Source organism: Serinus canaria, chromosome 17 (genome assembly GCF_022539315.1).
Source record: "Serinus canaria isolate serCan28SL12 chromosome 17, serCan2020, whole genome shotgun sequence".
NCBI lineage: Eukaryota > Metazoa > Chordata > Aves > Passeriformes > Fringillidae > Serinus > Serinus canaria.
Window position 1 is genome coordinate 4,280,862 of NC_066330.1, and position 13,088 is coordinate 4,293,949.

At 42.5% G+C, this 13,088-nt stretch overlaps 1 protein-coding gene across 1 annotated transcript in view; it reads left to right on the forward strand.

Annotated features, from left to right (window-relative positions):
- Window positions 1–12,473, forward strand: part of MED27 (mediator complex subunit 27) — an 84,081-nt gene extending 71,608 nt beyond the window's left edge. Inside the window, exons 6-8 of the mRNA XM_009093404.4 lie at window positions 2,404–2,445; window positions 9,519–9,596; window positions 12,026–12,473. Of these exons, the coding sequence (XP_009091652.1) occupies window positions 2,404–2,445; window positions 9,519–9,596; window positions 12,026–12,160 (255 nt within the window). The 3' untranslated portion in view covers window positions 12,161–12,473. The remainder of the gene's footprint in view (window positions 1–2,403; window positions 2,446–9,518; window positions 9,597–12,025) is intronic.
- Window positions 12,474–13,088: the final 615 nt, after the last annotated feature.

Here is a 13,088-nt window from a genome sequence, read left to right on the forward strand (position 1 = left end):
AAGAGAGGAGAAGAAATAGTAGTATCAAAGGAAAGCTTCAAAGACAGGCAGAGCTGTCTCTGGGGTAATTTCTGATCCCTGCATTCTCACCACTTCAAAGCTGGCTGTGTGTGTGTTTGGGTGAAGGGGGGGTTGAATCTGATTTCTCTAATAAGTGTTGGCACCGGACCTGTTTGATATGGGATGCAGGGAACATTCTGGTTTGTTATCGCCTTTGAAATCGCTCCGCGACCTTCAGCAAACGGCCTCTTGTTCCAGCTGCTGGGGCTGGCTGGGGAGAGGGGCACTGGGGAGAGAAAGCCCCTGTTTAATTCACATGCAGAGGATGCCCTGAAATTGTGCTTTCAGCAGTTTTTTAGTTACAAATGTGTGTCTTGATTGAAAGTGAAAAGTTGAAGAATAATAGACCTATAACGATGCATTCTTTAATCTGCCTCTGCCTTAATCCTCAATTTCAGGAGGGAAAGGTGGGCACTCATTTAGGATGTGTGCATGGAGCAGGGGCTAGTGGCTTTTTCTTTCTTTCTTTTTTCTTTCTTCCTTTTTTAACATGGATAACATCACGTCTGTAAGACAGGCATTCATTACTTTTTCAGCTTTCCCATCTCCATGCCAACTAATGAACATTCAGAACCTGTTGGGCTCATCTTAAAGCAGCATCTGAAGTGGACTTTTTTTTTGAGCCTAACTAGAGAGGATCACATACTTGGTTTGATCACTGGAGATTAGCAAACCATCTATACATTCCAATTACAGCAACTCTGCAGTCAAAGAAAAGCTGTAAATTACATTAAAACAGGGGTGTTTTTTTTAAATATACATTAATTTTTTATTTTCAAATATAGGTCTTTCTAATCTGGAAGTGCAGTGCTGCCTTCCCAGCAGGCAGAGGTGGGATAATAAATCAAGCCTGGGTCAAGGTCTGGGCTGCTTCCTGAGTGCTGGTGTTCACAGAGGTTCTTGATCTCACCCCAAGAGCCAGGAAATGTTGCCAGGTTTGCAGGGAGGTGCCTCAGGGTACTCCTGTCTCCATCCAGCCTGGAGAAGGCATTGGGACATCAGCTGCCTTTTGTCTCAGGGCAAGGTCAGCAGTGCTGAGCCGTGAAAAATTGATCCTGGAGCAGCTTCTGAAGCTTTAGCATCACATCCTGTCCCCTCTGAGCACTGGGGACTCAGGAGTCACTGCTGGGCAGGATTTGGACATGGGCCACTTCACACTGCTGCTCCTAAAAGAGTGAGAGCTTTTAGCATTCTGACCATTTTTAGCATGGTGAATTAATCACTTGGAGTCAGCATCCTTCCCCGTCGCTTCCCTCACCTCCCTCTAATGTGTTTCACTCACTTCACATGACTTCCTTCATTTCAGACTCTTTTTGTGCCTTTGGAGAGTTGTGCTGTCAGTTGGAATGTATGGGCACCTAAGGCAGAACTGAAATCATCAGTTGTACCAGGGAGAGAGAGAACCCCCCTTGTGAGAACACGTGTGTCCAACCCTGCTGTCAGGCTCTAGAGGAGCTACCCCTGCTTCATAAATTCACTCAGAAGTTCTTCTGTCTAGACTAAGATTCCTGAGATTAATGCTTGATCAAACACCTTTCCTGTGACAAGTTCTGTGCATACAGAATTGTTGAGTACACTGGGATCTGTTGGAAAAAAGTGATTTGCAAGTCTGGGATTGATGGAAGCTCCTCTTGTTTTTCCCTGCTGCTTTTCCTTGACAGAGTCTGAGATGTTCCACAGGGCTGGCTAGGAGAGCACTGAGGTGTCAGTAGGAATTGTTAAACACCAGAGCCACTGGGCTAAGAAACCTTCCATTTCAATTTTGTTCTTTTAGTTTGTGTGTGGCTGAGTACACGTTTCAGTCATGGATGCGTGCAGTTATCTCCAACCTTAAATCTCTCTTAGTGTGATTTTTGTCTGCAAATGTAAATGCAGTTTCCTGAGGGATGTTTTATTTAGCCCCAGCAGACCCAAAGCTTTGGCTTAATTCAGCTAAACGCTCTTTGTGTCATTTGTAACCGAATCATTTATTCAACACAAGACAAGCATAAACTTAATAAAAATGCCCTCATTTTAGAAACACACTCAAGCTGATGAATATTTGCATAGATCAGCCACAACCCCATACAAATGAAGATTTTGCTTTTTTAAAGAGAACTCATTAATTCAACAGGTCTCGTATGTATAATTTTATTTTTGAAACTCTGCTGAACTATGTTCATTCTTCATTGCAATACAAAGGAAATCTCATGTTATTAATTCTCTTTCTTGGATTGCAACAGGTGAGGGCAAGGGGTCAAAGGAGTGAACTCAGAGATGCATCTTTGTAGATCCATTTTCTCTCCAAAGCTGCTGCTTTATCTGTAGTAATATATAACTTTTTTCCTTTTTTTCCTACTGTAGCTTGACATATGGTCTAAATCCAACTATCAAGTTTTTCAGAAGGTAAGTCTCACATCATTTCTCTCTACCTAAGACACATATGTGGAATTGATTTTAAATACCTGGGGCCTTATGCTAAATAATTCAGAATTTATTCTTTGTCATCACAACTTGCAAATAGCAAACAATAATCTGTAATGATGGAAAACTGTGAGTAGAAAAGAAGATCACTTCTAGTGTTATTTAATTTGGATTTATTTCCCATCACAGTTCCAGTCCATGGTTTGGAATAGGAAATCAGAGATTATACTACACTAGTCTTAAAATTTCATGAGAAATCAGTTTAAATCTTTTAGGGGAGAAAGGACTGTTACAGGTTCATTTGGATTTTGCTTTGTTGTTTTCATTGGGCTTGGTTCCCTCACATTCCTGAGAGCTTGAGTTTAATAAATCAGTGGAACCCCCTTTCCAAAATGAGTTTGGAAATATTTTCCATGGCATTATTTTTGCCTGCCCTTCTTCTCATGATGGTGTAAGCCAGAGGAGGGATTTACTGGAATGAATGTTGTGCCATAAAGTAAGAGAAGCCCGATGAGAGAATGGCAGCAATAAAAATAAAACTGCTAAGAAGGTTAAAGTGTATTTTAGAAAGATCTATATCTTGCTATTTTCAAGGAAGTGAAGATTTCTCTTTGAAGGCCTCTTGTCAGAATGCTGTCAGTTCAGATTGATCCAAGTTTAAATTCCAGTTTCCCTCCCCTCAAGCCCCAGTTCAAGGAGCTGGAGCCTCCAGCTGCTGCTCTGGCTCCTTTCATCCTCCTTTGGAGTTTGTGAAGCAAATGGGGGTCAGGGACTCGAAAGGGCTTAAAAACAGGGGTCAAAACTCTGGCATCTTGGCTGTGCTTGTGCAGCTCCCTTCCAAGATTTCAGAGGCAGTCAGGAGGGGAGGATGTTGACCTGGGATGTTACCCTGCTGCAGATCAAAGGACAGCTTTTGGGGAGCTTGCTTGCTCTCCCTTCTCTGCCTGGCATTAAAGCCAATTTTTGCTGCAGTTGATTCTTTACCCCAGAGATTAGTGGTTGAAATATTCTTTCTATTATCAAGTAGGGTAATAGAGCAGGAAGTAAAACAGCATTTGTTTATCAGGCTGCTTTAAAGGGATTTTTTTGCAGTGGAATAAATGTAAGGTTCTGGAATGACCTGCATCATCTCTTTCCCAGTGTGTGTGTTTGGTTGTACACTCGTTTGGGCACAAAATTGTCCTCCTGGATGTTTTTGTTCAGAATAACTTGAAAGGACAAAGTCATATTGCTGAAATTTGTGTTAAATGATAATAAATAATCAGGTTTTGATGATATAATTGTCTACAGCAAGATGACAGAGTTCAGTAAATGTCCACTTTGCTTAGATGTCCACGTTAAGGACTCAGGGTGCATAAATAAGTGGAATAAATTTCCCTTCATGTCCAGGTGATGCTTTCAGAGCAGAAGCTGGAAGAGATCAGTGAGAAAACATAAAATATCCCTCTTCCTGCTGCCTCTGTGGCTGCAGTATGGATAAGTGAGAATCTTTGTTCTCTTCCTTAGTTCCTGTTGTCCAGTTTTCTCTTGATAAGTAACAAATTATTCATATTTACCAAAAAAATAAAAACCAACCCAGAAAGACTTCAGGGAAAGGGTGTTCTGTAACAGCTGAACATCTGTCTGTGGTGGGTTTTTATAGTAGTTTTATAGATTTTGTTGCTGGCTCTGTCACTGTGTTACCTTGGACAGCTTCACCTCTCTTTGGCTGAGTTTCTCATCCCTTAGGCTGGGGTAATATTTGCTGACTTCACAGGAGCTCTCACTGAATTGGTTGCATAGAGCTCTCAGGTTCTTGCCTGAGAAATGTGATAAAAATGGAAGGTGATGGCAGCTTCTGATCAATAGGTGGTGTAGATTGAGCTGATAGTTGAAGAAGTTAAGGCTGAGACCCACGTCAGGTTTTCAAACAGGTGACAGAAAGTGCTGTGGTGCAGCATAGTAAATTCTCTGTGGTGCAGTGCTTGGTTTGATTTCCTCTTTATTCTCTAAAGCTGCACTTGTGTCTGTTGGTAATACCCAGGAGAAGTGATTGAGGAGTAGCAAAATGAAGGAGATAGATAAAATAGTGTTAGAGAAACTATTACACTCTGTTAGCAGGGTAGGATCTGTACTGCAGGATTTTCTGAACAAATGTTTTCATGCCACTTAAAAATCATGAGTAAATGTGTCAGAGCACATCTGAATGTTCTTGAAATGTGTTTCTCATGGCAGTCACCAGTATGGCAATGTGGAAGAAGGAAAAATAGGGATGAGTAACTGCTGCCCCCATGGAGGAGGCTGGGCAGCCCTTTCTGCTGCCTTTAAATGTACAGAAGGACAGGGCTCTTCCACTTTAAAACCCCAACCAAGTTCCCAAAACCTGTCTTCAATGATAATACAAATAAAACATCTGGAGCTCCCCAGATCCCTGCCTGGGGGAGCTGCAGTCCTGTCAGATCCTCACAGGGTTGCAGCACGACTTTGTAGGACCAGAGACCTCTGATCTTCAATCCAACCCTGTCAAACCAAGCTAAATTTGTCCTGACTGTTTGTTTGCAAGCATTGGCTGTGTCAGCAAGGCTTTTCTCTCTCCTTCTTATTAGGCAGGAGACCCTGGGTGGGTGTGATTTGATGGGGGCCAGCTCCTGGAGGGCCATTTCTGTTCCAGTGTACACTCATTTTCCCAGTTCCCTGGAGGCTTCCTGAATCTGCTCCTGGGGTGAGCAAATCTTACAGGCACTGAATGCACCAGCAGGGTTAGATCCAGAGAATGGAGCTGGGAAATAAGAGAGGGGAATGCTGAAAGGGCAGAAGCACAAGGAGCAAAGAAAAGGTTTTTCAGGCTTCCATGTTGGTGTGACATTTAAACTCCACAGGAGCAGCAAATGTTTCCATCTTAAACCTCCTAATTTTAACACCTCGTGCCTCTTGATCCACTGAAGCAAGAGGAGGAATAAAACAGGAAATAAGGAAAGATTTTGAGGCTTAAATCCTGGTATACATGAAAGCTGCATAATTCCAGTCATTGTGCAGAGGGTTCAAAATTCTAATTGTAAAGAATGGTGCAGTGTTCATAACTTTGCATTCAAAAAAAGAGGGAAGAACAGAATTCTGGAGCTGCTGTGAGGGGATCAAACTGGGAGATGGTGTCAAACAGCTGCTCAGTTAAGAGCAGCATAGCTGGTGCTGCTGGGTACTATGAGGAGCCTGGATTTTTAAATCATATACAAAAGCTTTAAATGCATATATTTCATTCTGATCTCAGAGTCCCATCCTTATTTTCACCTAAACAGCCTCACCAGTTCTAGCAATGCCACAAACTGGTTGTGTTTTTGCTTGATCTGCTTCTCCCCAAAGCAGATTTTCACTGGAACTTGGAGAAGCTGTTTGTGAGCCCTGTGATCCCAAAGTGCTGGCATTTTCACCAGCACAAGGGCACATAAGTATTGTAATGTATGAAGATGTATTCTTGTCAATAATCTCAGAGTGAGATCACATGCAGGATGAATGCATGCATGAGACAAAGCGTGGGCTCTGCTGCTGCTCAAGGAGAGGAGCTGGGCTGCTCCAGGGTCACCTGCACGGCTGCTCCTGGGCAGGACCAGCCCCTGGCTCTCCTCAAAGACCTCCTTGAGTGAAATAAAACCTCTGGCACCCAGTTCAAATAAGCAGAACAAGCAAAATAATGAGTAAACACTGCAAGCTCTGAAAACAACTGATAAATCCTGTGTTTCAGAGGAGTGTGGTTTTCCTGAACTAGGAGTGGGGAAGGGTGTGGAGAGATTTGTGTGAGTTCCTCAGTTCCATCCATCATCCTTCCCAACACCTCTCAGGCACCACGTTCTGTGCTCCACATTCCCTCCAGAGAGACCCAGATGTGTTCCTGGAGAGAAGATTGAGTAATGGGAATCCTTGGAAATGAACAAAGGCATTTGTGCAGTTTTCCACGCTGTAAAAGATCTAAACACTAATAAAATAATTTCCTTTTTTTTTCTTTCCCTCAGTGCTGTGATCAGCCTTCACAGCTCATTGCTACAGGCTGCTGTTAAGGCCATGAACTTACAAGGGTTTGGGAAAAAAAAATGAAAAACCTTTCAGGGGATTTAAAGAATCCCTTTAGATTAGATGGAGTTGTCAGTGCCATGCTTGAGGGGATAAACCAGTAAGTGGCAAGGAAAGTTGTGGCTCTTAAAGGAAGTTCTGCACTCACTTTTGAGAAGGATATTTGCTGGCAGTGAGATGGAATACATGGGGAGAGGGAGAGCTTTTAAATTCAGTCATGTGATGGTTTTTGTTAGGCCAGGTGTAGCTGCATTCACGTGGTCTGAGGTGGAGCAAAGCTGTGCCTTAGGTCTTTGCTTTTGTGCTGCTTTTCCCAGTTACAGGAAGCACTTGCTCAGCCTTCTCCTCCTGTAAATTGTATAATTTAATTTTTTTAATGGATTTTCCAGCTTTGGGAATGCTGTATACCAGTGTCATCAAAGCCCAATAAAGCCATTTTTGGATGTGTCACCTGCAGAAAACTCACTACTTTTCCAACTACAACTCTTCCTGTGAAAAATTGAGACTTTTTGCCAAATCTGTTTTTTCCATGTCACTGAAGTCTCTTTTCCTCAGTCTCCAAGTGTTTAGTTAAACAATGGCTATGTTATTCAGCAGAATTTTGCTGCAGGAGATTGCCTTGTTTTTCCTTTTTTTTAGACAAGAAACACAAGTGCTTTTCAATAGATGAATTGTGAAATATTGAGCTCTTCTGCAAGATCTCTTGAAAATCCATTTCAAGGTCCAGGGCAGAGCTATCCCAATCAATGTGTGCTACCCTGAATATGTTTCCCTATAAAAAAAAAAAAAAGTAGAGAAATTAGAAAGTGACTGATAACTTAGATAGCAGCAGGTAAAGCACAACGATAAAAGTGGAGTTAATAAAATAAAACCCTGAGATGTACAAAATATCATCCTACACCCAGAATAAATTAGGTTCTGATTCCAGTTTGGCTGGAAGAAAAAGTGTGTCCCTTAAGTGAGCTGGCACATCCACAGTTTGTTTTGCTTTGCTTTGGTGTGAAATTGTATTGCCATTAGGAAAGCTGAGTATTGATCTTTTGGGATTTTTTTTTCTTTCCCCCCTCCTCTTTTTTTTTCCTTTTTCCTCTTCTTTTTTAATCTTGATCAGTTTGTATTTTCTCTCATTTTCTGTTATCTTGGGGGGGTTCAATTCTCCCTCACTCCCATGCCCTGAACAGTTTATCCATAGCCCAGCTCTTTCCTGTTTGACATCATGTTCTTTGCTGGGGTGGGAAGGGGTGGGGAGTCATTCCTTTACTTTTCTTCCTCAAGTCTGACACCCACTTTGATCTTTTTTAGCTATCAGCTCTTGCTTAGGGTAGAAATTGCCTTCTTTTCGTGCAGAAGGCATTATTAGTGTTCCAGCAATGCTGGGATGGCTTTCATCTCCCCAAGGAATCTCATTATCTTTACATTACAATAGCAACAGCATATGGGCAACTTTGCCAAAGTGGCCAGTCAATTTAAATTTGTTAATAGCAGTATTTTTTAAGGAACTTTCTTCAGTGCCAAGAGAAAACAACTTTGTTGTTCAGGAGGGGAAAAAAAAAAAAAAACCAAACCACAGTTTGTTAGAAGTAGAAATACAGCAGAAGGAGAACGGCTGCTCATAAATATCTTCAGAACTTCCTATTCTTTGACATGTCTGCTACTATCCTCTAAAAGCACCATCTCAAAAAAAAAAAAATTCAGATTGGGGTGGGGCTTCTGAGCACTGCATGAGATGTGTTTAAAAGCAGTGGCTGGTTTGGGTTCTGCTGTGCTATTAATGCACAGTTCATCACATTATTTCTCATATTTATTTTTACATGGTAACACGGAAATGGCTAAAATGGGCCAAGGTCCTTTTTGGGAATATTTCTGCAAACTCACCAGAATGTGCAAAGTCCTGAAAGTTTTGCCTTGCAAATGTCAGAATCACATGTGAGTCCCTGCTCACGCTGAGGGAGCTGGGTGTGTGAGAAGGATGGGGAGCAGATCCTGGGTCTGAAATAGCAGGAAAGCTCAGAACTGGATCCAGACAGGCTGATGTGATGGAGAGCTCTGTGGAGGAAGTTTGTATGGTGTGAATGAGAGCCTGGCTATACATGGATTTATTCAGGAATATATCTTTGGCAAAACCACCTCCCTGAATAGCTTCAAGCACGAGCCTCTCTTGTCTCCAGTGAAACTTGGAGTGCTCCAGCTCCCATTGCTGAATTGGACTTAACTGCAAATGGGGAGCCACTGGGAATAGCAGTGGGAATTTCAGTTCTCACTTCCTCTTATTCAAACTTTGCTATAGTCTATAGACTGGCCCTGAGAAGAGCTCCATTCCCCCATGCCAGAACTAGAAAATACAATTTAATCACCCTCTATAAAGTCATGTATTTTGTTGGAAGCTTTGACATTACTGATGAGGACCATTGAGATTCATAAGTTGAAATTTGTGAAAAAGCTCTTGTGGTTGTGATGTTGTTTTGAATTCTTTATTGTCCAGCATAAAGAGTTTTTCCAATAATTTCTTGCATTCAGCATGGAATTTCTAGGAAGCAGTAAGCTGTTGACTGTGCTGATAACAGCTGACAGGCTGAATACTGCTAAAAAATTGTATCATAACTGTCAGAAACTGCCCCTTCCAGAATAATTTAAAAAATGGTAGCTAGTAAAAAAAAAATCTGTCAGCATTGGTTAGTTTTCCTGATTTTTCTTTAATTGTTCTTGTTATTATAAATACACATTTTATATGTGTTGTGCCCATGTGCAATTCCCAGATGTGTGATCTTGCTGTGGGTCTGTCTGGGAAATTAAAAAGCTTTTTATCAGAAATCTTTTAGTAATGCAAGTATTTATAAACCATAATCATATTAATTGATTCCTGATGTCAGAGGAAATGAAACTGAGTAATCCTTGTACTCCCTGGTTTGCTCCCTCCCTGTGGAATTCATCATTTTCCTGCAGGCTAACACTGCTTTGTGTGAAATGGAGAGTGAATAAAGGAATTTTCTTTCTCCTTTGGTCTGATGCAGGTGACAGATCATGCAACCACTGCCCTGCTGCACTACCAGCTGCCCCAGATGCCAGATGTGGTGGTCAGGTCTTTCATGGTAAGTCTGTTGGAAAACACCATTTTCCAGCCTAGTTTGTGACATCAGGCAGTTCTGATGCACTTGGAATTTCCCCAGAGACTGGGATTCTTTGTGTCTCCTACCTGGACAGGGATGAAGAGCCCATCCCCATTTCCCTGGGGGAATTGGTGTTGGAAAACTGAGCTGGGAATGGCTCTTCTGTCCAGGTCTCAGTATTGGCCTGGTGATTCCTGTCTGCAAAGGTCTGGCTCATCTGTCAGAACAGGAGGAAAAACTCCCTCAGCCAAACTCTGTCCTTGGGCCCAGCCCTTGGACAGTTCCTACTGTGCAAGTTCTGGATGTACAAAATCTGCTCCACTGGCAGTTCCCTGGTAGGAGGAAATTGGAATTCCCAGTGCTGGTAATCCAGCTGAGGAGCTTGCCCAGGATGGGAATGATGGGCATTATTTACAGAAGGTTCCATTTTGTATCCAGACTCTGTTCCTGTGGAGCTGTGTGTACTCACCCAGCTCAGCAGCAGGTGTTTGGAGAAGAAGGAAATACTGGAGTATTCAGATCTTCTCTTGCTGAATCAAATTAATCTGATCCAATTCTACCTTGATGTACAGATTTAAGTTTATCCCCTTTAGTTCTTTTTGTATTTAGAATCCTATTTGTGAAATAAACTTGCATAAGAAGCAGCCATGTTAATCAGAGGGTGAATGCAAGGAATTAAGATTCAGAATTCCTTCTACCAAGATGAATTTTGGCAGTGGAGGCTCTTGCTGTTCCCTCTGCTACAGTCAGAGGAGGATCTGGGGAGAGATTTTCTTTACAATTCAGGCTTTTTCCTCCACTTCCTTCCTTAATTTGCCCCTTCACCTGGAGCAATGCAGCTGAGACTTTGGGAAACATAAACCTCATTTTGCCATTCAATGTCTTTAGGAGTATTTAGCACCAGTTCTTTTACATCCTTAATTTCCAGTGTGTAATTTCAGAGCAGTCAGGCTCTCCTCCCTGCTGTGCTGGATTGGTTATTTAATAAAAAGGCCACTAAGGTGAGAGATTTGCAAGGTGCATCTTAAAATAATAGGTTTTGAAAGGTGAGAGCAACCATTACTGGTCAGATCCATGTTCAGCATGGTCCTGAAAATGAATGTTGAGTAGAACAAGTGGTTTGTGTGAGCCAAGGCCCTGCTGTATTGATCAGGGAAAACACCAAAGCTTCCAACAAAGCAAAACCTGCACAAGAGTCAATATGTTGGGCCTTTCAGCTGTCACTTGTGCAATCCTCATGACAGGATCTTCTGGAGCCCAAATTTTCTGATGGGAATGAAGAACCCATTCCTTTCTTTTCTGTCAACACGTCTCAAATGCACAATTTAACTTCATTTACCTATTTTTGTATTATGGCTCAGAAAATTCAATTTCTCCATGTGCAAGCAAAGCCCATCCCAGCTGAAGTAAGTAACAGCAATTTACTTGTAGAGTTGTGCTGCCCTTGTGCCCATATTTACTGCTCAACCCAGACAAGATCTTGTTCTTCTGGAGGAGAGTTATTGACAGCCCAAGGTTTGGTTGCTATAGAGAAAACTCTGATGAAGATGGAAGGATTTGTTTCAATAAACTCAGCTGACCTCTTCTTTAGAGAACAATTTTCTCTTATCGATGTCATTCAATAGGACTTTAAATGACAAGATTCATGTGCATCCTTCACAGTATAAATCTGCTGGTCTGGGGCTTTTTTAGTTGTGTATCTCCTTGCCTTGAGTGGGGAATTGGGTTATGCAATGCTCATTGCTGCATGTGATGATGAGAACAACCCATTTCAGAGGCAGCAACTTTGTGAAGGAACATCTGAACTTACCCTGTGTTGTTCAGCACTACTGGCCTTTTATTTATTTTATAGATATGTAGTCATCAGTGGAATCAGGTTTAAAATGGCTCAGTATTTTTATGACCAGCAAGTATTGATCCTGAAATCACATTAGAGAGGAAGTTCATTAGCTGGATGTGGGAGTCCTTCTGTCTTCAGCTCTGGAGAGCCCAGCCTGCAGTGGGAGTGCAGCAGGGGGTGATGGATGGTCATGGCAAGAGACAAACCAATACTCAGCTGGAGAAGGCACCACCAGGAGGAACAATTATATCCCAGTAGAAATGTGAGGCATTGCAACACTTGCCTCCCCTCACAGTTCTGGAGCTGCAAATGCCTCCTGCTCACAGGGCAGGAGTTTCTATTAATGAATTTGCTTAAGTAACTAAAAAAGAAATGATTAATGAAGTGGGAATTCAGCTCTACAGTGACCTTGTAATCTTCAGTGTGCTTGTGTTGATAGAATCACCCTGCACCTCACTGGGGCCTGGCCACAGCACATCCTCTGTCCTTGCTGCTTCTGTTTGACAAGAATAATGACAAAGGGGAACATCCACATCCAGTTTTCTTTAACTTCTCTCCCTTTTCCTTTCAGACCTGGTTAAGGAGTTACATAAAGCTGTTCCAGGCTCCGTGCCAGCGCTGTGGGAAGTTCCTGCAGGATGGCCTGCCACCCACGTGGAGGGACTTCCGAACCCTCGAGGCTTTCCACGACACCTGCAGGCAGTAGGAGCCCAGAGCAGTCAGCACTGGGGCTCTGGGACAGCACTGGGGCTCCACTCTGAACCTCCCTGGGCTGAGCAGTGAGGTTGCACTGAAACATTTGGCTCTGGAGCAGCCGTCTGCGAGGCACATGTGAGACTGATCCATCTTGGAGGAGAAGCTGTGTGTGTGATCTGAAATGATCTGCTGGGAAGGTCTGGCAGCAATTATCAGTACTCCAAACTTTAATGAAAATATCCATTGTACAGTTTGAGTTTTGTGACAGAATTTGCAATGCTGAGGACTTTTATAAGCTTGAAATAAATTTTGTATTCTCAAAACTTGTGCTGTTTGGTTCTGTGTTTGTTCAGCAAAACCTTTGGGTTTGGTGTGGATTTTTCAGTGCTGCTCTTTTCTTTAGGAAAACTGGAAACATTTAAACGTGCTGAAATGTTGGGGGGGAATTGTTGCAAGGCTGCTTATCTGAGTGCTGGGGTATTTTTGTGGAAGAGCAGATTATGGCATTGATTAAACATGGAATTTCAAAGACATGTGGCAGCTTGGAAGATGCAGTGTAACTTTCTGAGGCGGGGGGGAAACAGATGTTTCCCTTTACTGAAATTGTAATGAGAAATGTTAACAAAATCTGCATGTATTAAGTGGTTAGAAAACGTGTGATGAGCAGTGACAGTCGTGTTCTACAACTGAAATAATTCAGCCCTAAAGCAGTTTCTGCAGCACAGATATCCAGCATTTCCTAAATGATTTAAAATGTTCATGGAACATGCTGCAGAAGAGCAGCATTCCTCCCAGCAATCCCTGAGCTTGGAAGGGATGGGAGAGTTCCATCCTCTGAGCCTTGGCTGGTTTTCCTTTCCCCAGACACAGGGAAAGGTCCCTGCTCCTGTCCCAGCCCTGGGCTGGCGTGGGTGAAGTCTCTCCTCTGCTATTTTGCT